We start from the raw sequence: 27987 nt of genomic DNA on the forward strand, positions 1-27987 counted from the left end.
ATGTGTATGAATGATGTGCAAATTAGGGGGTAGGTAATGCGAGGAATGGCCCAATGCCTGTAGTGCTGTATTTGTAGGGGGAGCACAAAAAAACAAGGCCATTTGAAGCAAATTTTTGCACTTCGCACCCTGTCCTGCCTCTTGTATTTGATTGTTGTGGACACAGCCTCATTGCACCCCTGCTTAATGGTTTAATAAGTAGTGGTGAGCACAACTTTCCCTTTGTAGTTAAATGTTTATACTGACAGCTGGGTTCTTTTTTAACAGTAGGTTCACTGAAATGATGGTGCTGGAAAGGAGCATTCATTTGTGAATTTCCTTACATCTCTAGTAAATATGCCCCAAAGTGTCCCCTTCAATTAAAGGATAAAAGATTACATTTGGTATGTAATCACCAAAAATAAAAATGTTCCATGACACTGGCAATTTACTTAAAGACAAGTATGACAAATTAACATTTCATTGGCGAATATACTTTTTGCATTGGTAAATTGAAATCCTTTTGCCAGGCTCAATTTCCTCCTATGAACCTTCAATTTACTAAGAGCACAATAATACATTTTCACCAAGAGACATTTCTTTGGGTTTAGGCTGACAAACTGCCATGAATCTCATTATCTACCTAACCTCCCCATGCTAATTTCCCACAGAGATTATTTTTCAAATACGCTGATGAATAAGCACAGAGAATTTAGGCTAGGAAAATATTTGTCATATATTTCTCACAAAAAGCATTTATTTAGTAAATACAGTACCAGATGTGTTGTGAACATATGTCATGTAAAGTTATACAAGGTGACAATTCACACATTATGTAAATTAGAAGTGGTATGATTTAATATGTTTCTTTGTGGTATTTTACTGGAAAGTTCTAAAAAACCCTATTAGTGCTGCCTTTGTGTTCTACTGCTTTCCCAGGCAGAAGAATTTGTGGCTCTTAGCACTTCACACCGTAGGGTGTAAACTAGGAGAACCTGAGAGGGAACTGCAATCTAGCTTTCAAAGTATGATGGCAAAGTTCTTTAGCATATGCCCCCAACTCATTTGAAACTATCAACATACCAGAGGGAATCTATGATTCCATTACCCTGAAATTTTACAATGTCTCTTTCTAGTCAGAGAAAGAATGCAAGGCAGTGACTTGTAATTATGACTGTTCTATGAATCAGTAGAAGTGTCGGCAAAGCTTGTGGAATCAGTGTGAGCTTAATATAATATAAAGGCATGGGAACCAGATTTGCTAAAAAGCTTTTCTAAAATTGTTGTCTCAATTCCTATGATTGCAACTACAAGGCTAAGTCCTGATTTAGGATCAGAGGCCGTTGCATTCTGATTGACAACTGCTGCATAAAACTCCATCTGCTGGTATTTAACATCACTGCAAACAGGACCATTTATTTACATTATTTTCATGAGAGCGAGAGAGAGAGAAACAAGACCATAAAATAACAATAAAAGATAATCAACTTTAGCATCTGGATTGCAACCCAAGTGATCTATTCTCATCCTCAGCTGACGGTCATCTTTTCTAACAACTAGTAATTAACTATGATCTAGACAATTTATTCTAGAAAATCATACAAGTGATTTGAGAGTCTTTAATAGAGTTGCATTGCCAAAGTAATGTTTTACATGTTTTCAGAAAAGTAAATCAATAATAAAAGAGATATATATATATATATATATATATATATATATATACAAACACACACATACTGCACATTTGTGTATAATTTTACAAAATCAAAGACAAAATCAAACATTTTTTTTCAGTCTGTTGCAGCAATGATTTCTCAACGTGAGGCACAGCCTGCTCCCCCACTTGAATCCCTGGACTTTTCTGTAACGCTGATGTTGCCTTCTTCAATAAGTTTTATCAACTTGAAGTCCTCACAGACATTTGCCAATAAATCTGGTTTAAAGATAACATCTATTGCGGTCATTGCCAATGCTTTTGCTGTGCGAAGTGTATAAAACTGAGCTTCTTTTGATCCTAATTATTGAAAAAAGAGCACCACAATGAACAAAAGACAGGAATACTTTAAAAAAAAATTGGCTGCAAAAGTGAAGGCACAACACTTTTACATTTACAGAGCTTCTTTATAAATCACATCAGTACCTTTCTCATTAGTTAACATACCCTTTAAATATGAATTATCTGATCTTTCAATTGTTTATGGTTACCTGCAGCTTCGGTGTATTGCTCTGTGTGATTCAGGGCATCAGATCCAATATAAAAATAAGGATGGATTCCAGGAACCACAAAACTAACATTGCCAAAATCAGTAGAACCTGAAAAGATCAAGAAACAAAACACACTGCAATAAATGCTACTACAGCATAACTGTAGTACTGAATTTTGGATATTCAACAGTAAGCCCATACACACAATGGGTTAAAAGATATCTGTCTTTCCATCAATGGCAACTCTGAAGGTGCAAGCCTGGACAACAGCCATCCTGCCATAAAACAATCCTTGCAGCTACAGTAATGCCCATATCAAAGTGATGCAAATAACTGGACATACTGGTGTGGGTGCAGGGATAGCAAGAGTTCCCAAGGGAAGGACACTCTGCTGGATCAACAAAGTGATACCTGGAGCATTGGATTATGGGATTTCAGTGCATCCTAACTTGATTTCAGTCCCTTGTCTATCTAAGAAGAGATGAACCATCTTCAAGAACAGCTAACATCGACCTGATTGGCTGGGACTGCTTTTGGGTGTGGCTGTTTTGGGAAAAGGGTAGTATGCTTGTTTGAATCCCATAATCCCAAATTATTTTTTAAATATGTCAATAGTAAAAAAATGAAGCAGGAAGGGGTGGGACCCTTACTATCAGAGGGGGATCAGCTGGTTGATGAAAACAAAATAAAAGCGCAGATTCTGAACTCGTATTTTTCATCTGTTTACACAAATGAAGAACCAGTAAGTGAAGGTTTCCTTCTTAACACTCCCAATTCTAGTAATACAACTAATGATGCATGGTTCACACAAGAAGAAATTCAAAAGAGACTTGAACAGGTTAAGATTAACAAAGGTCCAGGGCCAGATGGTATTCATCCCAGGGTAATTAGCGAGCTTAGCTCTGTGATTGCCAAACCTCTTTACTTAATTTTTCAGGATTCATTGAGATCTGGTATTGTGCCAAGAGACTGGCGAATTGCTAATGTGGTGCCTCTATTCAAAAAAGGATCCCGTTCTCGGCCTCAAAACTATAGGCCAGTTAGTCTGACGTCAGTATTAGGAAAGCTTTTCGAAGGGTTAATAAAGGATAAGATACTGGACTTCATAGCAAATCATAATACTATGAGTTTGTGCCAGCATGGTTTTATGCGTAATAGATCTTGCCAGACTAACTTAATTTCTTTTTACGAGAATGTAAGTAGAGACCTCGATTCTGGGATGGCAGTGGATGTGATTTACTTAGACTTTGCTAAAGCATTTGATACAGTGCCACACAAAAGGTTACTGGTTAAATTAAAGAATGTTGGCCTGGAACATAGTATTTGTACCTGGATAGCGAACTGGCTAAAAGATAGACTACAAAGAGTGGTGGTAAATGGAACATTTTCTAATTGGACCAGTGTTGTTAGTGGAGTACCGCAGGGCTCTGTACTAGGTCCCTTGCTTTTCAACTTGTTTATTAATGACCTGGAGGTGGGCATTGAAAGTACTGTTTCTATTTTTGCAGATGATACTAAATTGTGCAGAACTATAGGTTCCATGCAGGATGCTGCCACTTTGCAAAGTGATCTGTCTAAACTGGAAAACTGGGCAGCAAACTGGAAAATGAGGTTCAATGTTGATAAATGCAAGGTTATGCACTTTGGCAAAAATAATATAAATGCAAGTTATACACTAAATGGCAATGTGTTGGGAGTTTCCTTAAATGAAAAGGATCTAGGGGTCTTTGTAGATAACACGTGTGTCTAATTCTGGGCAGTGTCATTCTGTGGCTACTAAAGCAAATAAAGTTCTGTCTTGCATAAAAAAGGGCATTAACTCAAGGGATGAAAACATAATTATGCCTCTTTATAGGTCCCTGGTAAGGCCTCATCTGGAGTATGCAGTTCAGTTTTGGACTCCAGTCCTTAAGAGGGATATAAATGAGCTGGAGAGAGTGCAGAGACGTGCAACTAAATTGGTTAGAGGGACGGAAGACTTAAATTATGAGGGTAGACTGTCAAGGTTGGGGTTGTTTTTCTCTGGAAAAAAGGCGCTTGCGAGGGGACATGATTACACTTTACAAGTACATTAGAGGACATTATAGACAAATGGCAGGGGACCTTTTTACCCATAAAGTGGATCACCGTACCAGAGGCCACCCCTTTAGACTAGAAGAAAAGAACTTTCATTTGAAGCAACGTAGAGGGTTCTTCACAGTCAGGACAGTGAGGTTGTGGAATGCACTGCCGGGTGATGTTGTGATGGCTGATTCAGTTAATGCCTTTAAGAATGGCTTGGATGATTTTTTGGACAGACATAATATTAAAGGCTATTGTGATACTAAACTCTATAGTTAATATAGGTATGGGTATATAGAATTTTAATTAAAAGTAGGGAGGGGTGTGTGTAGGGATGCTGGGTTTTCATTTGGAGGGGTTGAACTTGATGGACTTTGTCTTTTTTCAACCCAATTTAACTATGTAACTATGTAACTATGAATGGTCTTCCTTATGTGTATATAAAGAGCATTGTAAATACCTTGTTAGTTAGGTCACTTTCCACTCCCTTCCATTGCATCTTTCCCTATCCCTTTCTACCTCCCTCTATCTTAGTTAGTTTCCTTTTTATGTTATACCTTTTAGTTTCTTTGTAAATAAATACCACTTATTTAAAGATCAGTCTGTCTCAAGTCATTAGCCTGGCACCCCAAAATAGAGCAGATCCAACAATAACCTTCACTTTATACTGGAGGAGGCAAATTGCAATGTATTAAGACCTCATGCTTCATGTAATATACTGAAAAACAAAATATTTTAATTAATAATAACGATAAAAGCAATTTTCCATGTGCCTCATTTATTTGGTTTTCATTTTTTGCATGGGGTACATTGGTCCTTTCAGTATGCATACAGAAGGTCTCATTTGCTATCTAACTGTTCAATTCATTAAGTAAAGGGGAAAAAGATGTTTATTAAACCAAAATATAAAATTGGACATAATGAAAGCAAATTTTAATTTATAAATGTTTTGGAAAAGCTATCACACTTTTCTTTTGGTATATTCTGCTGGTTCAGGCTACATGCAACAATGTTGCAGTAGTCAGATCTACTGCAGCTAAGACCAATTCCCACAATGCCTTACATGTTTTTTGTTTAACAGACATGTAAAAAAGACCAAGGTATTGTGGGAGATGAAATCTTGAGAACTTACTACTGCTGTTCAGAAATTGTAGATGTAGTCAGAACCAGGAGTACACAGAATAGCAGGCAAATACTGCTTTCAACAGTAAAAACATTTTAAATTCATTACAAATATTTTGGCACTCCTGGTCAGATAATACATTTTACATTAGAAGTAAATGCAATATTTTGCAGGGAACTAATTCTAGCAATACATATTTCTGCAAATCAGAAGTTACTAATATTTGAGATATTTAACAAACTGGAAATTAATAAAAAAATGTGGTAAGTGTAAAGATTTGGCCAGTTTGTCAGTCATTTTGAAGAAATCACAGCTTTCAAATATTCTTGTAGCTAGTTAGGAGTGTATTTCTCCTTTAAGAATTCTGTCCTACTCAGGAAATGTGTGGGTAGAGCAGGAAGCTATTGCATGTACAATTTAGGCTCTGAATCAGAAGCAATTGCACTGCATCTGACTTGTGTGCTCTGTTTGGTGCAAGCTTCATTGTAAATCAGTAAATAGAAGTCTATGAACTTATACACACTTTTTTATCTGACAAGAGATATGAGATTCTTTTGTATTTTTGTGTTATCCAGCTAATAAAAGTAGTCTTTACTATTTGAACTGTTGGCTTAAAGAAAACTGTCTTTATTTTCCTTATATTGCAGCAGTTTCCTGCAAAGGTTATGTTTTCTTTTAACTTAAAAATATCGATAAAACATAATTTTACAAGGGGTGCTGAAGCAAGTTAAGAACTTTGGCTTTCATCTTTTTGCCATCTTAAGCCAAACTCCCCCATTTTTTAATGTTTGGTAGGGTTTTTAGCTTTAAAGGAGAAGGAACCAAAAAAAACGACACTACCTTGAAAGTGTTTTCCAACAGGCCCCTTCCTGAAACGCCATACCAAAAAATCTGAAATCATTGCTGCTTCTGTGCACCATGCTTCGGAAGTTTCACCCCTTTCCACAGTTTGGCGCCGACATTTTCAAATAGGCGCATCACTTCCGCCCTGCGCTCTCTCTGTAATGCGCATGCGCCTCCTTCGTGACCACCCCCCCTGACATAACCATACTTGCATTCATTCCGGCATTCAGAGGCAATGTGTCTTTTTTCCTTTTAAGTTAATACAGACCTGATCGCTGCCTGCCTTTTTTTAATCTCCCCCCTCCTCAACTCCTGCGCTCGGCTCGTTGACAGACTGTAAATTAAATCCTGAGCGAGCGCAGGAGCTTCAAAGTTTACCCTAATCTCTTAGCAGTGGGGGAATACGCGATTGGTGAATGAAGAGATGCGGCAGTGGCAGAGAGGTCAGCGATGACAAACGGAGGTGTCACGTGACCGCTTCGTCATCACTGCACAAGGGAAAAAACTATTCTTGTGCGCATGCGCAGGGCACTGATTGAAACGATTGCGCATGCGTGTGCCCTATTCAGAAGGATTTATGGACAGCAGCAAAGGTATGCTATATCATCATGCTTACACTTTTTAAAAAATCGATTGCAGCTAAAAGATTAATGGAAAAACGAATGGGAGATTGCTTGCTGGTAATTATATTTACTATTCCTTGGCAACACTTAGAGCTTAAGTAGTTTTTTGGCTTTCCTTCTCCTTTAAAGTGCTATAGCTAGCTCTCCCCTTGCCTCTCAATGGAAAAAAAATGAAGAAATGTTAGTATTCTTATTCTCCGCTCTCAACATTAAATTTTCACTTTTCTAATTTGCCTTATATTATATAATACTAAAACAAAGGTTATCAAATCACAAGACCATTTAGGTCAAGAAAACATCAAAACAGTAACTGTTCACCTGAAAAGCTATTTGAAGCCAAGTTATCTGCTGCAAACTGCATTCCTAGTTTTTTGCCATTCTCCACATAGGTTTTTGCTAAGGTCTTATTTTGTAGAACATTATAGTAGTCATGATCACTGCTGCTAAACTCAACCTGCAAAGAAAATAAGTAAGACTTTACAAATGGGGATATGCAAAGGTCAGTATGAAACATAACCTAGAAATAGATTTCTGCATGTGTAATAGAGGGGAATTGATTTACATAATCTTGTCAAGGTTCTAATGTAGCAGAACTGAAGGAACCCCCCCCATAAGTGTGTGTGTGTGTGTGTGTGTGTGTATATATATATCTATATATTCCAATATGGACACTTGCACTGCAATCTCAAAGTCTTTAGCCGGGTGCTTAGTCAAAATGTAATGTATATTTTCAAAATGGACCAGCACACCGTTTGTCTTCAATCAAAAAAAGTGTTTATTCTTTACACACTGTGCATCCAGTGTGTAAAGAATAAACACTTTTTTTGATTGAAGACAAACGGTGTGCTGGTCCATTTTGAAAATATATATCTATATATATATATATATATATATATATATATACCACTATAACTACAAAGATAATGAAATTCTTAAATGAAATTCAACAGTGGGTACATCATTATATATATTTAATACAAGAATCCATGTGATATCACTAAGCACTGATTATATATGATGAAATCCCCATATAAACTTTAAAAAAAGAACCACAGTACCAAAAATTGAGGTACCAATTTCATAAGCACCAGCAGCGCCGATACTAATTAATGCGCCGCCTGAGGCGTTTCCTTCAATGCCGCCCCCCCTTGCTGGCAGTAACACTATTGCGAAGAGCGCAATTGCGCTCTCTCGCAATAGTAAAGCCATATTTCTGGTATAAAAACTGGAAATTCGGCTCTTAAAGGTACCAGGAGCGTCTTTTTGCATCCCCTGGATACCTCTCTGGTGTTGCCGCCTGAGCACCAGCAAGCCCAGAATGCAGAATTCTGGGATGAAGAGCTCTAAGGTTTTCCTTGTGCCGATACAGGTATAGACCATAACAAAAAGGCAAAAATGGGGCACACGTGGATATAACTGGTACGTTCCTACCAGTAAACATTTAATCAAAGAAAAAAAGTATATACCCACTTGCAGTAGAATTTTTTTGTTTTTATTCCATGTAGTTCAGCTTGACACCATTTGACACCATATACCAGATACAAGTATGGGTCCTGTTATCCAGAAAGGATTATGGAAAGGCCGTCTGCCATAGACTCCATTTTATCCAAATAATCTAATTTGTTTAAATGATTTCCTTTTTCTCTGTAGTAATACTAAAACAGTACCTTGTATTTGATCCAAACCAAGATGAATTAATCCTTATTGGAAGCAAAACCAGCCTATTGAGTTAATTTATTTATTGTTTAAATTATTTTCTAATAGACTTAAGGTATGAAGATCCAAATTATGAAAAGATCCATTATCTAGAAAACCCCAGGTCCCAAACATTTTGGATAACAGGCCCCAAACCTGTACATGTTAGGCAGATGCCCTGCATGAAATAAGGGACCTGTCCTTTGGATCTTCATACCTTAAGTCTACTAGAGAATCATATAAACATTAAATAAACCCAATAGTTTGGTCTGTTTCCAATAAGGGTTAATTATATCTTAGTTTGGATCTTGTACAATGTACTGTTTTATAATACAGAGAATTTGAAAAATTTGGATTATTTGGATAAAATGGAGTCTTTGGGATATAGCCTTTCCATAATTTTGAGTTTTCTGCCATCCCAAGACCGTGCAAGGGATACTGGGGCCAGCCTAACATTGCAACACAGCACTCAAGTCAGCAAGAAAGCAACTCAGGTCAGCAATTTTAGTCACTAAGAAGATGAATTGAAAAGTGACATAAAAAGGACAACTTGCTGAATAACAAGTTTATTTCAAATCACCATATCCCGATACCTAACAGACCATTAAGCATATAATCAGAAGTATAAATGCATCATGTTCAAACACTTGACACAATTAGTTAGAACCCCAGTGTTTCTTCAACTTTCATTTGTATAAGAAGATAATTTACAGGTCTGTGTAAGGTTAGGGTGAGGCCACACGAGGAGATTCGGAGAGATTTTGTCACCTGGCGACTACTCGCCTCGTCTTTTTGAGCGACTATCTCCCCGAACTGCCTCTGCATTATAGCCTATGGGGAAAAACGCTAAGTCGTCTGTGCTACTGCACACGCGGCGATGCGTTTTCTATAGTCGCCCGAAGTTTCCTCACTGAGGCAACTTTGGGCGACTATTGAAAACGCATCGCCGCTTGTGCATTAGCGCAGGCGACTTTACATTGTAACCTATAGGGAAAAACGCTGAGGCAGCTCTGGGAGATAGTCGCTCAAAAGACGAGGCGATTAGTCGCCAGGCGACAAAATCTCCCCGAATCTCCTCGTGTGGACTAGCCCTTATAGTAAAAAAAGGATGGTAAATTAAAATACAAATCGACCTTTGCTTAACCTCCGGACTGACAAATGCCAGAGGGGCAGCTATAAGACTCCCCAATGTTTATTGGGCCTGTGGGTGGCTGTTTTAAATATGTACTTGAAATGTCAGGGCATATTTCAAACTTCAGTCTGGGAATACTTACTCTACATCCAGTTGCTGCAGCTGCAGCTTTAAAACAAGCATCTGCTTTTTCTTTTAATTCAGCAAGTTCTTTGAGCGATGGCGCACGCAGATAAAATTCTAATTCTGAGTAAGCGGGAATGATGTTAGGTTTCACACCCCCATTTTTGATTATGCCTGCAAAAAAAAAGAAAACAGTTCACCTAGAAACACAAAACATTAGTGCTATTATTTTTCATCAGAAACAATGGAAAAGAACATCAACAGAGAATTATTCATGTTGTATAAGCCAATCACATATGCCAGGAAATATAAAAGTTGCATTTTCATGCTCAGATATCAAAAGCTATATTTAGGTCATCTAGTGTTGATTGAGAGGTAAGGTTAATAAAACATTTTATGGCAATAGCACATGGAAGTAGATTTTTTTTTTTTTTTTTAGAACAAAAGCACTGCGGGGTAGTGGGCAAAATACCTCAAATTACCCCTTATTGATTGGTTTTAATGGCAATCAATTGGACCCCTATGGGAACTTATCTGACCCACAAATCAAGGTCACTGCCACTGAAAATAACAAGTAGCAAATTTAGGTATTTTGTCACCCACCAGTGGATTATTATTATGCCATTTGCATCTTCCTAAAGCTGGCCATAGATCTCATCGTAAGAATCGAGGATTTTCGGAACGTGTGTAGAGAGTCCCAACATTTTTCATCTGGCAGAGATTGGACGTTTGGTCGATCGGACAGGTTAGAAAATTTCCGTCGGCTGCGGGTAATATATCTGCATGTATTGCCGATCGTACGATTTTCAGTGGGAGACTGTCACTAGCTTTGTCTATTGTACGATTGCTGTCAGGGGCAGAACATCGGCTGTTCTGTTCTTTAACCACTTTATTTGGTCGGAATTGTAAGACTTTGATCTGAATGGTTAGTGGCAGGTCGGGAGATGGGAAAGTCATTTTTTCGTACTATTTTTTCGTACGGATCTTTGCGTCTGTGGCCAGCTTTAGACTTATGGGGTCATGTAATAAAGAGGTAAAGTTTGCTAAAGGTCTAATGTACCAGTATAGCAGCCAATCATCTGGTAGTATTTACTGGTCACCTATTTAAATGCAAAGGATTTGCTCTGCACGCTGCTTTAACAAACATGGTAGTCATCTGTATAAAGGACAGCAGTTAAAACATTATATCAAGATCACAATAATCAGATCAAAACTTTATTTTAACCAAGCAGAATTCAGATAAAAAAAAGAACAATACTTTGCTATATGCATTAAGTAACTGCTTGACTTTATTACAAAATACAAATAAACATAAGCACAGGAGCAGGATTACAATATCTCTTGTAAGAAAGGCTTAGATACAGTCCTAAAAATAAAGAAAAAATAAATATATATATATATATCTAAAAATGTTGGGTGTTTTTTAGCAACTACAGATAAACTCAAAGTGCTATAAAAACATTTTCCTAGTACTGCTATATACTGTACTTTTCTGTTCACTGCAATCTAAAGCAATACATGTTCTGATCCTCTGTATTCCCTGCATTTTCAAAGGCTTCCCCGTCTAGTGTCTTCATATTATGCTTAGCATTTGCACTGAGAACCTACACAATCCCTTTGTCACCCTGTACCTTAGGCATCAAACTAAATCCATTAAACATACAGTATGGTTTACAAATGTTGGATTATTTACTCAGATTAAAGGTAAACCTCAGTTCTCAAAAGCACATTTGAGTATACAAAGGTGTGTGAAAATATCTATTTCTAGTAGTTTTATTGATGATTTTAAATTTGTAGGGTGCTCAATGTCTTTATCGAAGTCCAAGAGATGTTTGACATAATTTCAAGCAACTTTGCAATATACATCAATTAAAAAATATGCAGACTTTTCATGATTTTTAATGGTTTCTGACAGTTCCCAAAGCCTAGCCCCCTGCTCTTCTGCTGATCTTTCTGACTTACTTTGTTGAGCTGGCCGACTACTGTTACTGTATCAACTGTTAAGGGGTTATGCTGTCACCTAGTGGCAGACCGTATATTAGCACAGGATGTGTTTTGTATTCCTAGCACAGGAAGTGACAAAGCTGTGACAGTCATGTTATGTATTGTGAGATCTGCACTGCAGCATGATTAAACAGCAGCTCTGAGTGGACCTGCACAGTCTCTGCATTATTGAACAGAACCACTGCAAACATGGTGTCAGAAGCTTGAACTACAACACACCATCCACGCATCCAGCTGGAAAAGAAACTCTCAGCATACTAAGCATTGGTATTTAAGCAACCATGTATGCGAACATGATACCTCCACCAGCCGAGATGAAGATGTCCGGCGACTTGGCTACCAGCTGGGAAACATTCAAAGCTGAATTTCAAGACTTTATGTTAGCTTCTGGACTGGACGAGAAATCGGAAGAGGTACAGGCAGCCACTCTGAGGCGTCTAATGGGTGGTGAGTACAGACACATCTATCGCCATAATCTGCATCTGACAGAGGAACAGCAAAAGAACGCCACTGCCATCTTGGACGCCCAGGCTGGTGCTAGGTATTACTGATGAAATCACGCGCCGTCGCTTGCTAAGAGAAAGGGAACTCACGTTGGCGTCTGCCATTGATATTTGCCGAGCTGCGCAGAAAACAGACTTGCGAATGAAAGTGCTGACACAGGGCAGAGCAGATGACAGTATTAATGCCACAGCTGCCCAAAAGCCAGCACTTCTAAGCACCATAAAGCCCAGCATAGCACGATATCCTAACTACTCCAGAAGCCCTGAAAAGTGTAAGTATTGTGGCAGCACACACAACCGGGGGAGAGCGTAATGCCCAGCTTTTGGCAAGACTTGCCGACTTTGCGGCACCCTCAACCACTTTGCAGCAGTGTGCCTTAAAGCAAAACATGACCAGCGTCAGCTACATACAGTTGACGATCAAGCGGAGCTTGAATGGGAGGTGGACAAGGAGGACAATGGACATATATACACCGCCAGTACTATGGGCCCACCCAGCTCCCGAGGAAAAAAGTGGTTTGTCAACCTTCAGCTCCATGGCATCCGACAACGTTGCCAGCTTGACTCAGGAGCAACATGTAACGTCATGAGCCTTCATGATAAACACAAGATAGCACCCAAGGTAAGACTATTACCTAGCCAGACCAGACTCAAGCTGTATTCGGGGGAGGTGATGAAGTCATTGGGCCTTTTTCGTACGGAATGCTTCATAAAGGGTCTACGACACAGACTGGAATTCGAAATAGTCCAAGCAAGCCAGAACCCACTCCTATCGGGCTCAACATGTGAACGTTTGGGTCTAATGCGCATTACTATTCCAGACGAACTCCACAATCTGGAAAGCCATACCACAGGGGTGCTAACTGAGCACCAGCTTACCAGCACATACCATGATGTGTACAATAGTCCGATAGAGTCTCTACAGGGGGAAGTGCACTTTGACCTAGATCGAACTGTCACACCAGTACAATGCTCACCACGCAATGTTCCAGTCGCACTGAGGGAAGCTGTAAAGGCCCAGCTGGACAAACACATACAGGATGGGAACCTAGCCCCAGTGACTGAACCCACAGACTGGATAAGCAACATGGTTATAGTCAAAAAAGCTGACAAAATCAGAATCTGCATTGACCCAAGGGCATTGAACAAAGCGCTGAAAAGGTCCCACTATATAATACCAACACTTGAAGATGTCCTCTATAAACTGCCCAAAGCCCGTACTTTCTCATTGGTGGATGCCCGGGATGCATTCCTACAAATCAAATTGGACACTGAGAGCAGCTTTCTTACTACCTTCTGGACACCCTGGGGGCGAATGCGCTGGCTCAAACTACCCTTCGGTGTGTCTGTAGCCCCAGAGGTGTATCAAAGAAAACAACATGAACTACTAGCCGGCTTGCGAGGTGTAGAGCCAATTGCAGATGATATACTAATAGTGGGTTGTGGAGACTCACTAGAAGAGGCCACTCGCGACCACGATGCCAACATGATTGCCCTTATGAACCGCTGCAGAGAAGTGAAACTGAGACTGAGCATCAAGAAGCTACAGTTTAAACTTTATGAGGTCCGCTTCCACGGTCATATACTATCAGCAGAGGGGTTAAAGCCAGATCCTGAGAAGGTGAGGGCAATAAAAGACATGCCTGCTCCAACCGATTCAAAGGGAGTGCAAAGGTTCATCGGATTCGTCACCTACCTGTCAAAATTCATGCCCCGCCTCTCAGCGGTGTGCGAGCCCTTGCTCAGGCTCGTGGATAAAGACATGCCATGGCACTGGCTGCCAAAGCACCAGGAAGCAGTTGATGAGGTCAAGCGACTAATTACCACAGCACCGGTACTAAGATACTATGACATTAGCAAGCCCATTACAGTTCAAAGTGACTCCAGTCAGAATGGCCTCGGATGCTGCCTATTGCAAGATGGACAACCTGTAGCATTTGCTTCCAGAGCCCTCACTGCAACTGAGCAGAATTACGCTCAGATCGAGAAAGAATGCCTAAGCATTGTGTTTGCCTGCCACCGTTTCCACAGTTATTTGTACGGTCGGGGAAACATCACGGTTGAAACAGACCACAAACCGCTAGTCGCGATATTCAACAAACCTTTGCTTAGTGCCCCAAAACGACTTCAAAGCATGCTACTCTCGCTCCAAAACTATGCTCTGGAGGTGACCTATAAACCGGGCCCATATATGTATATCAGTGATACACTAAGCAGAGCCACAGCACGCTGGCACGAAGCGGACGCACCTCATGCCCAGCATTCAGTCTGCAGCATGTACCGTGAAGAGCTTGACATAGAGGGCATAAACCAGGCCAACTATTTAAATGTCACGCATCAGCGTCTGTCGCAGATCAGGGAGTCCTCTGAGCAAGATGAACACCTCAAGATCCTCAAATCAGTTGTGCTCAACGGATGGCCTGATTCAAGGGCAGAGACACCTGTGGCTATTAGAGAGTATTGGAACTACCGGGATGAAATAAGTTTACAGGATGGGGTGTTCTTCAAGGGCCAATGCATTATCATTCCAAAGCAACTACGTGCAGAGATGCTACGTCGCATTCATTGGAGCCATATAGGTGGTGAGGCATGCTTCAGGCAGGCTAGAGAAACACTGTTTTGGCCGAATATGCATGGGGAGATTAAAGACTATGTAGAACAGTGCACTGTGTGTAACGAATATGCACACGAACAACAAAAAGAGACTATGATGTCACATCCCTCCCTACACGGCCATGGCAGATTCTGAGTATGGACATATTCAACTACGCTGGCAAGGATTTTCTGCTTATCGTCGATCACTATTCAGATTTTTGGGAAATAGAACTGCTGCCTGACCTGTCGGCGGACACCACCATTAAGAGATGCAAGGCTCAACTTGCCAGGTATGGCCAACCCGACCGAGTCGTCACGGACAATGGTCCACAATTTGCTTGTGCTCTGTTCACCAAGTTCTCTCAGGAATGGGGTTTTGAGCATGTTACTTCGTCACCAATGTACCCTAAAGCTAACGGTAAAGCAGAATCGGCAGTGAAAATTGTTGAAGGCCTGTGCAGGCGAGCAAAACGTGCAGGAGACGACCCATGGAAATCAATCTTGCTGTGGAGAAATACGCCAACAATTGGCATGGACACTAGCCCCGCGCAACGCCTAATGGCCCGCAGGCTGAAAACTCCCCTCCCAGTGACTGACACACTACTGGAACCTTGCGTTGCATCAGAAGTTCCTGGCAAGCTGCATTTCAAACGGCAAGTGGCAAAACATGCATATGATAAAACAGCCAGGGACCTTCCGGCACTAAATGTGGGGCAAAATATAAGAATGAATCCTCTTCCAGGTGACAGGACTGGCATATGGAGACTAGGAACTTGCCTCCAACAAACAGACCCTCGCTCCTATCTGGTTGAGGTGGAGGGTACAATGTACAGGCGCAATCGAGTGGACCTCAGGCCAGCAGAGCGAGTGGACCTCAGGCAAGCAGAGCCCAGTCCTAGCAAGCCTGCAGTAACAGTAACAGAATCCAGTGAAACGCCGAGACTAGAAGTGGAGGCCACAGTGGAGAGCCAGTCTGAGCACTTGCCTGCAACGGACTGCACATCGGCCTCACAGCCTGAGAGTGAGCCTGAGATCCCGCGTTACTCACGCAGTGGCAGGCGAATTCAGCCACCAAAAAGACTTAACCTTTAAATAGTTTTCAAACAGTCATGTTTGGTTATCTTTGAAAAAAGTTACATATGTGCATATTATGTAAGTACAGTAGGGCAAATAACGTTACTACTTGAAGGCTTGAAATATTGTTTAAATATGTTAGATTATACAGTTAGAAAAGGGAGATGTTAAGGGGTTATGCTGTCACCTAGTGGCAGACCGTATATTAGCACAGGATGTGTTTTGTATTCCTAGCACAGGAAGTGATAAAGCTGTGACAGTCATGTTATGTATTGTCAGATCTGCACTGCAGCATGATTAAACAGCAGCTCTGAGTGGACCTGCACAGTCTCTACATTATTGAACAGAACCACTGCAAACATCAACAGCCACCTGTTCTTAGACTGCATCCTCCAAACCCCACATGTGATTTCAATGAAGAATGCAATGTCACAGTGCAATGCATTGTTGGTTATGTAGTTTCTGCATGCTGTCTGTAAGCTGTGGAAAAGTTGTTACAATTTGTAACATCAGTGTTTAGTCCCGCCTTCTCTGCCAGGATTTCAAATGATGCAGAAAGAGAAGAACTGTTAACCAGCTGGATTGCAGCGTAGAAAATGACTTTTATGCATAGTTTTTGAAGAAACAGGGAACTGTGATGGGTATATTAGGGGTTTCGGTTTCCATATTAGGGATTTTCCTCTTTATCAAATTTTGGTTTGTAAGCCGGGGTTCCCCTTTAAAAACAAACAGTCTCACAGCTAATGTCTTTTTGAGCTCATCTCAGCAGACAATTTTGGCAACATTGCTACATGTCTAATACTTCTTTACGATCAGGTTTATTATATTATGCATTGATCGCTGATACTGTCCCTTTGAAACATTTACATGTCTATACAATCAACATCAGCAATTCTGGATTTATTCTTTAAATAAAACAGTGATGAAAAAATTCTCACCATGAACTCTCCATGTAGGTTTCATTTGCTGTCTTAAGACAGACAGATTGTTGTAGGCAAGAATTGCAGCATCAAGAGCATTTACTCCTTCCCATGGATATGCAGCTGCATGAGAAGCTTTTCCATAATATTTCACTGTCACACTAGGAAATAAAACCATCACTTTACATTTAGTTTTTACTATAGATATACTAATAATGAGCTACAAAAAATATGTGATTGATCGAGAATGTGATTTTGACTTACAGTAGCTGGACAGCCATGCTTTTGACAAGGTCATTATACAAAAGACAAAATTTATGTTATTTTATATTTCTTCTTGCACTTAACTGGGCAAAAATCAGAAACTAAAAGTGACGTTACATTTTACTTTAGGTTCTTATGATCACAAGCAAAACAAAAAAAATGCACACCTACTCCTCTTTCACTTAGCTATCCCTTATTTGTATATTTGTGCATGATCTGCTCTCCGATGCCTATGGCTGATATAATATAAACAGCTTGCCTTGGGTAAGTGATGTGCAGGTCCTGGTGTTGAATCTGATGACTAAAATAGACCAATTATTCTCATTAACACATTAGGAAGCTCATAAATATGTTTTACTAGATTATTTAATATAGATCAGAGTAAACCAAAAAACAGTGTATAGAAACTTTTGGAGGCCCTTTCCAAAATAACTTTACTTGAATCTAAACATAAACTCTCCCAGTCCACCTAATTTATGGGCAAATTGACACAAGTTAGGAAAGCCAAGTATCTTAAAAACAGGTAAATAGATAGGCTGTGAAAAATAAAAAAGTTTTTAATATAGTTAGTTAGCCAAAAATGTAATCTATTATCTGCTGGAGTGACTGGATGTCTAACATAATAACTGGAACCCAACTTCCTGCTTTGCAGCTCTCTAACTCTGAGTTAGTCAGCAACTTGAAGGCGGCCCACATGGGACATAACCGTTCAGCGAGTTTGCTATGATCCTCAGCATTCAGTGCAAACAAACGCAAACAATTATGACCCATGTGGCCCCCCAAGTCACTGATCAGTTACTGACTGGTAACCAATAAAGAGCTGCAAAGCAAGAAGTTGGGTTCTGGCTACTATATTGGACATTTGGTCACTTTAGCCTTTATAGATTACATTTTTGGCTAACTATATTGAATTTTTTTTTTATTTTGCACAGCCTATTTACCCAATTTTTATACTAAACAATTCCTTTAATCTTGTCATGCAGAGAGCCATCATGATTGGCCAACATTACTCTACTAACACAAAGCCAAGTGTGGTGGAATTCATAGGGTCATCTGAACAAGGGAATTGAAAGTCAAAATATTTCCTGGAAATTATCTAGTTATTTCCCATTTAATGTTCTATGTGCTTATGTTTTTATTTCTTTCATGTATTTTTTTCTTTGCCCTAATGTTATTTTTATTTTGTTCAGATTTATTTTTTATGATTTATTTTTTATGATGTATGTTGGATCTTTATTGCTCCAGGTTTGTTCATGAAGATCATCATTTGTTATTGTATTTGTATAAGGGTAGGACTACACAGACTTTTTTTTGTCGCGATGCGACAAAACAAGATAAATCTGTTACTTTATTTCCGTCACATGTGACTTGTAGCGGGCGTTTTGTCGCAGTGCGCCGAATCGCGCCGAAAACGGCCGTATAGCCCTACCTTTAGGAATGCACCGAATCCACTACTTTGGATTCGGCCAAACCCCCGAATCCTTTGCAAAAGATTTGGCTGAATAACTAACCGAATCCAGTGGGAAGGGGACAAGATTTTTTACTTCCTTGTTTTGTGACAAAAAGTCACGAGAATTTCCTTCCCAGCCCCTAATTTGCATATGCAAATTAGGATTCTGATTCAGCCGGGCAGAAGGATTCGGCTGAATCCGAATCCTGCTGAAAAAGGCTGAATCCTGGCGAATCCCGAACCGAATCCTGGATACGTGCATCCCTAATTTGTATACTTCCACATTCAATATTTTAGAATTTTATTTATGTACTGCTCCATTATTGACTTGTTTATGAAAACAATAAACATGTTGTGAAAATGTGTGGAATTTTTTTCATCAAACTGTTGAGAGCACACAATGCCACATTTATATCCACAGCATTAACACTGCTGCAGGTCAGACTGTTTACATTACTGAACAAAAAGCTGAAACCATTGAGGATGCCTATTACTCTTTATATAAACTGTCCAACCAGCTAGTACTGCTGTGCAAGACAGTCCAGTCATATCCTATCTAAACTCTACGTGGCTCCCTAAACTACCACCACAAGGTAGGGACTAGCTTCTTCCTGCATAAACTGGTTGTCATGGAACAAATGGTTTTGTTCCCGGTTGAGAAGCTAGACACAATTTATATAGATTGGTTAACTTAATATACATGGCACATAAACAGAAAAAGAAATCTCCATCGCTAGGTTTAACCCACACTGTGGCGTTAATCATCTGCTTTTTGTAATAATTATTTTTAAAGGCAAGCCATGCATACTCCAATGGAACACCCTGGCAAAAAGAAAATGGCCTCGAGAATAGCAGCTGACTTTTATAGGTGGACTGGTTAGACCCTTGACTTGAGTCAAATAAACATTATCATAATGAACATAATATCTAGACTGCTGTAAGTATTCCAAGCACTCACCGTCTGCTCCCATGATAATTTTCACCTTATTAAATAAAACTGTAAGGGAAGCATTTTAGATTTAAAACTAGAATACAGAAAAATGGAGGATGGCATTCCACAAACAGAATAATCTCATCATTGAAGAGTTCAGTAGTTACACTCCCAGGTAATTCAGGCGTTTTCTATAGTCGCTTGAAGTTGCGTCACTGAGGCAACTTTGGGCGACTATTGAAAACGCATCGCCGCGTGTGCATTAGCGCAGGCGACTTTGCATTGTAGCTTATGGGGAAAAACGCAGAGGCAGTTCGGGGAGATAGTCGCGCAAAAGACGAGGCGATTAGTCGCCAGGCGACAAAATCTCCCCGAATCTCCTCGTGTGGCCTTACCCTAAAGGGTGAACAGGGAGAGTTAATATGGCAGCTGCTAACCTAAACAAACAGAGCTTTTAGAGCTGTTTACTCAGGTATGGTAAATATTCTGCAGAACAAATAGTGTTATAGCTTCCACTATTGTAGCTAATCTATTGACAATAAACTGCTTCAGTAGCTTTCCTTCTCCTTTAAAAAGGACCGGTCACCCAGACATAAAAAGCTATATAATAAAAGTCCTTTTCAAATTAAACATGGAAACATTTTTTAAAATTAAAACATCTATACCTGTTACAAAGGTATTTAAAAATCTTATCTGTCAGTCATATATTTCTGCCAGCCTTTTTTCCTCAGGTGTAGAGGTGTGGATAACAATACATGGTTGACAGCAAGCAGTTACTTTTGCACTACACCCATCCCCTTCCTTCCTCACTGTCTGCTGCATAAACAAGATTTTGGGGTAATAGAAAGCTTGCCTTAATAATAGTGTCCACAAATTGGCTGCTGTCTGCTTGGTGTGATTGTGAATTCCAAGACTGCAATCAACAAAGATTGAAATAACATATAGTGCAAGAAATGTTTATTTTGCTTAACAAGCGCAATAGAATGCAATTATACTTTATAAACAATGGAGCAGAGAGGGAATAATTCTTAGCTGCATGTAGGGTTGCCATCTGGTAAAAATGATGGTTGATCCCAATGTTATTAATAGGGAAAAAAGATAAATATATAGGAAGGCCGGTATTTTTTTCCAGAAAAGGTGGCAACCCTAGTTGCATGCCAGCACTATGATTAATAACCTGATATGTAGTTCTAGAATTTGTAGAATGCTAAACAACAAATTGTGACTAGGTGGTTATACCCCATTCAGACTGTGAAGAATATGAAGTCACTCCTCTAACTGATGCTGGATGCCTGAACAAGACAGGTTCTTAACTACATATTTTCTGGCACTGTCCTAAAATCTACCCTTACTGGGAAAGGATCAGTGTCGGACTGGCCCACTGGGATACCAGGAAAACTCCCTGTGGGCCCAGGTGTCAGCGGGCCCTCATGCTAGTAAACCTTTGGCCTATTTCATGGCTATTACCTATTTCTATGAGCACAAAGAGGCTAAATAGATGGAATAATAGATATTATCTAAAGAAAAGAGATTAGGAAAATAGAGTCAGGAGAGAAAGAATAATAGTACTGAGAGTGGGCCCCTGGTCTAAGGTTTTTGAGTGGGTCCCTGGTGTCCAAGTCCGACACTGGAAAGGATAGAAATCAGATGAAACGCTAGGGACACTGATCCTGAAAGACAACAGCGTATGTGCTGTTGTTCCAGTTTAAAGAATCTTTTCTCTTGAATACGGGTAAACTATTTATACCCTTGATTTGGAAATTGCAAGATCCTTCCTCCATAAATACTATTTTTCTGCTGATTCTCTTTAGAGAAGAGATTCCCTACCACTTTGATAGGACAGTATGGCAGAACACACAGTTTATCACATGTCCATTTCCATTATTTATCTCACCTAGGAACATGCCCAGTAGCCCAAGATCCCAGTTTAGATTCCAGTGTGTATGTAAGCAAAGTTCACTCTGGAGAGCCAATTCAATTCAATGTATTTTATTCAGTCACAGTCACAACATGTTTCGGACAAACATGTCCTTCATCAGGTGCTAATTAGCACCTGATGAAGGACATGTTTGTCCGAAACATGTTGTGACTGTGACTGAATAAAATACATTGAATTGAATTGGCTCTCCAGAGTGAACTTTGCTTGCACCTTGGATGTTGTGTGGCTTGGACGGTGCCACTGACTCTGTTTGATGGAGCCCTGATGCTGTTGGAGTGAGGGACCACCCGACCATTATTTGTATTCCAGTGTGTATGTGTTGCTGACTGATCAGCCAGATGAATGCTGGGAACAGAAGGGACAAAAAAGGGTGCAACACTGCTGGGCAGCTCTGTAGTTCTGAGCATGATGGGGGGAGGGCTGTGTACTGGTACTGGTACATAAGTCCACCAGAATAACAAAAACTCAGGAGAATGGTGCAGGTATAGTTTAACAAGTAGACAAGAGTTTGATTCCTGCCATTAAATGACATAATATGTGCATTTCATGTCCAAAATTTACTTTAAAATAATGAATACAAAGCATTCCAGTGTTCTCCCCAAAAGAAAACATTTTAGCAGAATGTTGGTGGGGGCGAATGCTAGGTGAGATGCCCACTTAAAAATGCCTGGAGAGGACACTGCTTATTTCCTGCAATTTGTGTTAAAAGTTCCTGACAGCAACTCCACCCCCCAAAATATTAAGCATTGAAAATTGATCTCTGGTAAAGCTGGCAAAATTTTACCAAATTCCTGATCTTTAAAACCTGCATATCCCACAAGTTCTAGAGATAGATAAAATCCATTCAAGTTTAAATCTCTGAAAATCTTTGAACTTTAGGATGAACTTGATGGACAGTACGATGAATGCCAAATTTCCACTGCAAAAACAGACTGAGCACATATTTTGTATTGCAAAGTCTATTATAAGTAAAGTAACCACACAGGGTCATATATGTCTGGAAATCAGAAATTCTGAAAGAAAGAATTCAAAATGGGTAAATGTGTCTTTTTAAAAAATTCCAAATAAAATCTTTCATAAACTCATGGGGTGTTTCTGAACAATTGCTTATTGTCCAATATGTTCTTAGCTATAAGGAAAATTGAACATAAACACAAACAACAAAGGTATTTTTTTTAACAGATTACCCCCATATTCATATGGCCCTACTGCAAATAAAAAACACTGTTTACATTTTTGCATTGTAAAATGCTACTCCCTGCTCCACCCAAAAGTACTGCACAGACCGAACTTCCTGGAAACCAATCCACCCCTGTGACAGCAAGGCATAATTTTCAGAGCAACCTACCTCACTTTAAAAACCCCTTGTTTAGGCCCCACACCCTCCTCATGTTACAGCTGTGGTCAGCCGGGCCAAAGGAAGGCCCACTGCCAATCTCGGGTCTGGAGAAATACTTCCCAAAATTCACCATGACCAATACACTATGTGGACACTCCTGCAACACAAAATAGTACAGCCCTGCCTCCTTCGATTTGCAGTAAAAGCCCTGAAACATCTGAGCAGACTCCTGGGGTGTATGGCATATGTACCAAAGATAAGACATACTCCGAGCAGCAACAAAGACACCTCCAAGAGGTTCTTGTAGAGTGAAAGCAGAGGATGAAGCCCTTCCCAATTTGCTGGAAGTTAAGACTCAGGATTCCATGGAAAGGTACAGATTGAGGGCCATTTGAATTATCAGCAGAAAAAGGACGTGTACACAGTCCTGTAAAGGAAAGTGGATGTATTTTCCTCTCTATGAGGGCATTCCCTCTGGGCTGCCCACCACGTAGAGACCCCAGGGCAGCACCCCATTCCCAAAGGCTGTATGTGATACTTTGAGAAGGGAAATAGAGGAGATTACCCAGATTATCAGATTACCCCTTGATCTTTCCTTTCCAGTGCTCTCACTGGTGATTAAGAGAACTATTCACTATTCACTGTCAAAATGTCATTTTCTTTTTTTCTGAGCTATATTTGAAAGCAAAGCACCGTGATATGTGCTCTTCTGTGCATGTTTGTTCTTTTCCCTCAGAAATCAAGCCCTCACATGCTTACCAGAGCCAATAGGATTGCTTTCCTATACCGGTTATCTTTTTTACCTGTTAATAACATCTGCAAATTTCATTTTACTAGCCAGATTGCATAAATACAAGCCATGAAGTAACTCTTCGACAATTAGATCTTAACTGATGTAAACAAAAGTATTTAATTTATAAACTGAAGCTCTGTCACAAAGGAGGGCAGAACTGCTGTATTGTAGGAAAAGATAAAAAAGCAGACATATCCATTTGTAACAAGACCCTTTTCAGGGATAAATTTGTCCATTTTGAACATTGCAAAATTTGCTTGTCAACCCCCTCAACACTTCTTTAAGGTCAGTCCACACTGGGCGTTTTGGGGGAGATTTGGTCGCCTGGCGACTAATTGCCTCGTTTTTGCGGCGACCAATATCCCCAAACGCCTTCCCTCACTCTGAGCCGGCTAAAATGAAAAAAAAAAACACAACAGCGCTAATCACATGTGGCGATTCGTTTTCCAAGGCGCCCGAAGGTGCCTCACGAGGAAACTTCGGACGACTTCGGAAAACGAATCGCCGCGTGTTACAGTTAGTGCTGCATTACTTCTGGTCGGGTGAACTCTGAGGCAGCACAGAGACCATCACAAAATGGTGGTTGAAGGCAATATATTTATATGCCTCTTAATATGATATAAACTATCTGCTGCTTAAAAATAAATTTTGGGGGTAAAGTTTTTCTTTAAACATTGTACAACTGTTTTCACGGATAATTCATAATCCCCATTTTTGTACTCACTCATGTATAGCAACAGCTGGCAAGTACGGTGCATCCTCCTGTGCAGGATGGGCCATAAAGACAACATGCATGTCCACAAATGCACCAGCTTCAATAAGATCAATTTTGCCACCTCCATCTTCCTCTGCAGGAGTTCCTAAAACGGTTATCTAAAAAGGCAAAAAAATGTATTCCTTGCGTATGAATTTAACAGTTTTTGCAAATGATAAAAGCATTGGATCAATGTGAGAATAAAAGACCAGCAAATTTCTACTTTAGGGTCATGCTTTCACTTTTTAATAACTACTGCAAAATGCAGCAGACTTAAAAAAAGATGCCAATGACTGTGGATGGAATCAACATTTAAAGACCCTGATAAACCATGCTCTTCCCTTGTAATTTGGCATTTATCCTCCCCTGCCTCCTGCAGTCAGCTCTTTGCTAGGGTTGCCACCTGGCCAGTATTTTACCAGCCTGGCCAGTAATAATTATGAATTTTTTCCCAGAAAAGGTGTTTAGAACACCCGATTTGTGTCCTATAGTGACAATGACTATGCTTAGTCCACAGATGTTTAAGTGCACCAAATTCAACTGTGGCTTACAGACAAAGATTGGGCTATAAGTGTTGGATGTTTGGGGACATGTAAAAATGAAAATGTATTCTAAACTGCAAAATAATATCCAAAGACATCAACCATTCTCTATTAGAACAGTTTTTTTGGTTGACAGGATCAGTGACAATAATGATCTAATGTGGGAGGTGTCAGGTTTTTTTTCTTACTTTGCCTAGTGCCCACGACCAGGTCCACACTGAGATTCAAAATAAGACCCTAGCATTTTAAAGGACCAGTAACATAAAAAAAATTTTTAAAACAATTCGTACACATCAAAAAAAAAAACACCAACACAAATTATACTTTAAAATCACAAAGCCTTTATTAAGAAATAACTTACAGAAACTGCACTTCCTGTCCTGTACAGAAAAGGCGAAAGGGCAACCATCGATCCTGCTGGGCTCGATTTCTCCTCCTGGCTACTCTACTGACAGTGTGTGAAGGAGCAACTATTCACTGACAGGCATCACCTTCATCCTCCTCCCGGCATCCAGCAGCAGGCTCTCCTTGACTGTGCATCGGCTTCCCTCCTCCTCGCTGCTCCCCCCAGCCAGATCCCCTGACCGGAATGATGGATGATCGGCCTGCTTCACATTTCACAGCCTCTCTCTCCCGGCTCAAAGTATATTCCTAACCTCTCCTTGACTCCCCACTCCGTAAAACAATAATGTAATAATGTAAAGAAACCAACAGCTCAGTTAACCCCTTCCCTGCTTAGAATCCCTTATACTGTAGAAGTTAGTCTGTTTGTTATTCTCCCCACAAAGGCTGCTTATTCCAGCACCCCTTTGTCCAACCCATGCCTTGCATAAAGGAACCATTCTGGGCAGTCTTGCTCTGAAGCTGCAGCTCCCAGTGAGCCGGTAGAGAGAGAGGCTGTGCGGCTGTGAAATGTGAAGCGGGCTGATCATCCATCATTCCGGTCAGGGGATCTGGCTGGGGGGAGCAGCGAGGAGGGAAGCCGATGCACTGTGAAGGAGAGGAGAGCCTGTGACACTGCTGCTGCTGGACGCCGGGAGGAGGATGAAGGTGATGCCTGTCAGTGAATAGCCAGGGAGGAGAAATCGATCGCTGCAGTATGGATAGTCGCATTTTCTTAAGAGGACAGGAAGTGGACTTTCTGTAAGTTATTTCTTAATAAAGGCTTTGCTTTTCAAAAGTTTCATTTGTCTTGGTGTTTATTTTTCATTGTGCACGAACGAATTTTTAAACATTTTTTTTGATGTTACTGGTCCTTTAATCACACAGAGACTCAAACAGTCACCTCAGACCCAATAAATAATGACTGCCTATGATGGCATCTTGCAGCAGCCCCTCTGGCATTTGCCAGAATTTATAGATTGTAAACTGTGCTCTGATAATCTTCAGTCTCTCTCAACAAAACAATGGGCAGGTAACAAGATAACAGCTCACCCTAAGGGCAGAGACACATGTTCAGATTTGGGGAGATTTAGTCTAAATTCAGTGGCGTAACTACCGGGGGAGCAGGGGGTGCGATTGGGCCAGGTCCCGCACCCCCTCAGGGCCCCCCGGCAGCTCGCCGCCACTCTCTTCTAAGGGAAATGTGGCCCTAAATGCGTCCATTTCCGGCCGTACGGAGGGGTGGCGGGGCCCAGCTGCACTTCCCGCGCCAGGGCCCACCCCCATCTAGTTACGTCTCTGTCTTAATCGCCGGCAGGATGGCACTCGGAGCGCTTTGTTTTCAGAAGTCGCCTGAAATTTCTTCCATGTCTACCACTGCTACTAGAGAAACTTCTGTGTAAACAGTCAAAACTGCCTCCCATTCACTTTAGGGTCAAGGGCAGATGGGGCACTATTTCTCCCTCGATAATTTTTAGAAGGGGGTACCTGAAGATACCACTGAATTACTTATAAGTAAGGATTGAATAGATCAGACAATGTGTGCCAGAAAGTAGTTGCATTGTGTTGTGCTGATTCTGAAAGCACAGGATCATGCATAACGAAGTAAGAGGGCTGAAAATAACATTTTAAAATGTTAGAATGAATCATTTGCAAGGAGCCCAGTGTAATAAAGTACTGTATTAAAAATAAATCTGACCCTTTAAAATGCAGCCAGGTTCCTAAAGCCTATTCCAAGTCTGGTTGCTGCAAGAGAAAAAAAATATGATTTCAAGGAGAAAAAAATCCAAAACAATAAAAATAAAAAAAGGAGGAGAATGTCAAGAATACTGTTATGTATAATACACTGGCCCTTTAGAAAATACAAAAGGCATGGCTTTTCACCTATAGAGTAAATTGATAATACAGAATAAATACAGAGATATATACGCATAGGTTTAGCCAACTGGCAACATGTGAGAGAGCAATTAACTGCAATGGCAGTCACACCTTGACAGGTCTGGGGGGCCGCATACACTCCAGAGCCCCTTGAAGACCGAGGGCAGCGGCAGCGCCAACCTCTGCGATGAGATTGTGCCCACAGGCATGTCCCAGACTGGGCAGAGCATCGTATTCACACAGGAACCCTATGTGTAATGGCTCGGACTCCTTATCGGAAAGTGAGCTAGTCCATTGTGCTCGGAATGCTGTGTCCAGCTTGTAACGCGGCTCCACCAGCCAGACACCCCTACAGGAGAAAAACTGGGTGAGAGTGTCATGCGCCTGCTGCTCCTTGTAGGCCAACTCCGGTCGGCTCCAGATGTCCCGGCTCAGAGTACTCAGACACCCACACTCCTCCTGGATTCGCTCAGCCGCTCGCAGTTTGCATTGCTCCAACGCAGTGAACTCCGCGCCCTGCTCAGGACCCATAGCAGCTCCCAAAAGAGATGGAAACAGTGACTTGAGCAGCGATAATACCCTAAATACTCCTGCTCCGGCTCCGTGGACTTTGAACTATAGCAGCCCAGAGCGAGCCTGTTATAACTGTATCCTGCAAGTGCGCAACATCTCTGGCCAAATCATGCGCAGCTCCTCTGGGAAATGTAGTCTCTCCATTTGACACAGTCGGCTCGGCTGAGGGGATTTGTTCGTGTTTAGTAAAGGCAGATGCCCATAGCAGATGCAGTTACACAAGAATACACAACTGTCAGGGGTTATAAATTAATCTGAGGTCG

At 40.7% G+C, this 27987-nt stretch overlaps 1 protein-coding gene across 1 annotated transcript; it reads right to left on the reverse strand.

Annotated features, from left to right (window-relative positions):
- Positions 1-718: 718 nt before the first annotated feature.
- Positions 719-27824, reverse strand: pm20d2.S (peptidase M20 domain containing 2 S homeolog). Its single transcript, XM_041564654.1, has 7 exons — positions 27263-27824; positions 24321-24469; positions 16899-17041; positions 9804-9958; positions 7153-7288; positions 2185-2292; positions 719-1993 (listed from the first exon to the last, which is right to left on the reverse strand). The coding sequence occupies exons 1-7, from the start codon at positions 27680-27682 to the stop codon at positions 1794-1796; spliced, it is 1311 nt and encodes a 436-aa protein (XP_041420588.1). The 5' UTR covers positions 27683-27824; the 3' UTR covers positions 719-1793.
- Between the last annotated feature and the right edge of the window lie 163 nt (positions 27825-27987).

The sequence above is a fragment of the Xenopus laevis genome, chromosome 5S (assembly GCF_017654675.1).
Source record: "Xenopus laevis strain J_2021 chromosome 5S, Xenopus_laevis_v10.1, whole genome shotgun sequence".
Classification (NCBI taxonomy): Eukaryota; Metazoa; Chordata; class Amphibia; order Anura; family Pipidae; genus Xenopus; species Xenopus laevis.

Excerpts from the sequence above, each read along its gene's own strand:
- pm20d2.S (XM_041564654.1), bottom strand. The coding sequence starts at position 27,682 with ATGGGTCCTGAGCAGGGCGCGGAGTTCACTGCGTTGGAGCAATGCAAA. Across the intron at positions 24,470-27,262 it reads GGCCCCCCAGACCTGTCAAG|ATAACCGTTTTAGGAACTCC; the intron begins GTGTGACTGCCA and ends TTGCCTTTTTAG. Across the intron at positions 7,289-9,803 it reads CTGCAGCAACTGGATGTAGA|GTTGAGTTTAGCAGCAGTGA; the intron begins GTAAGTATTCCC and ends TTTTCTTTGCAG.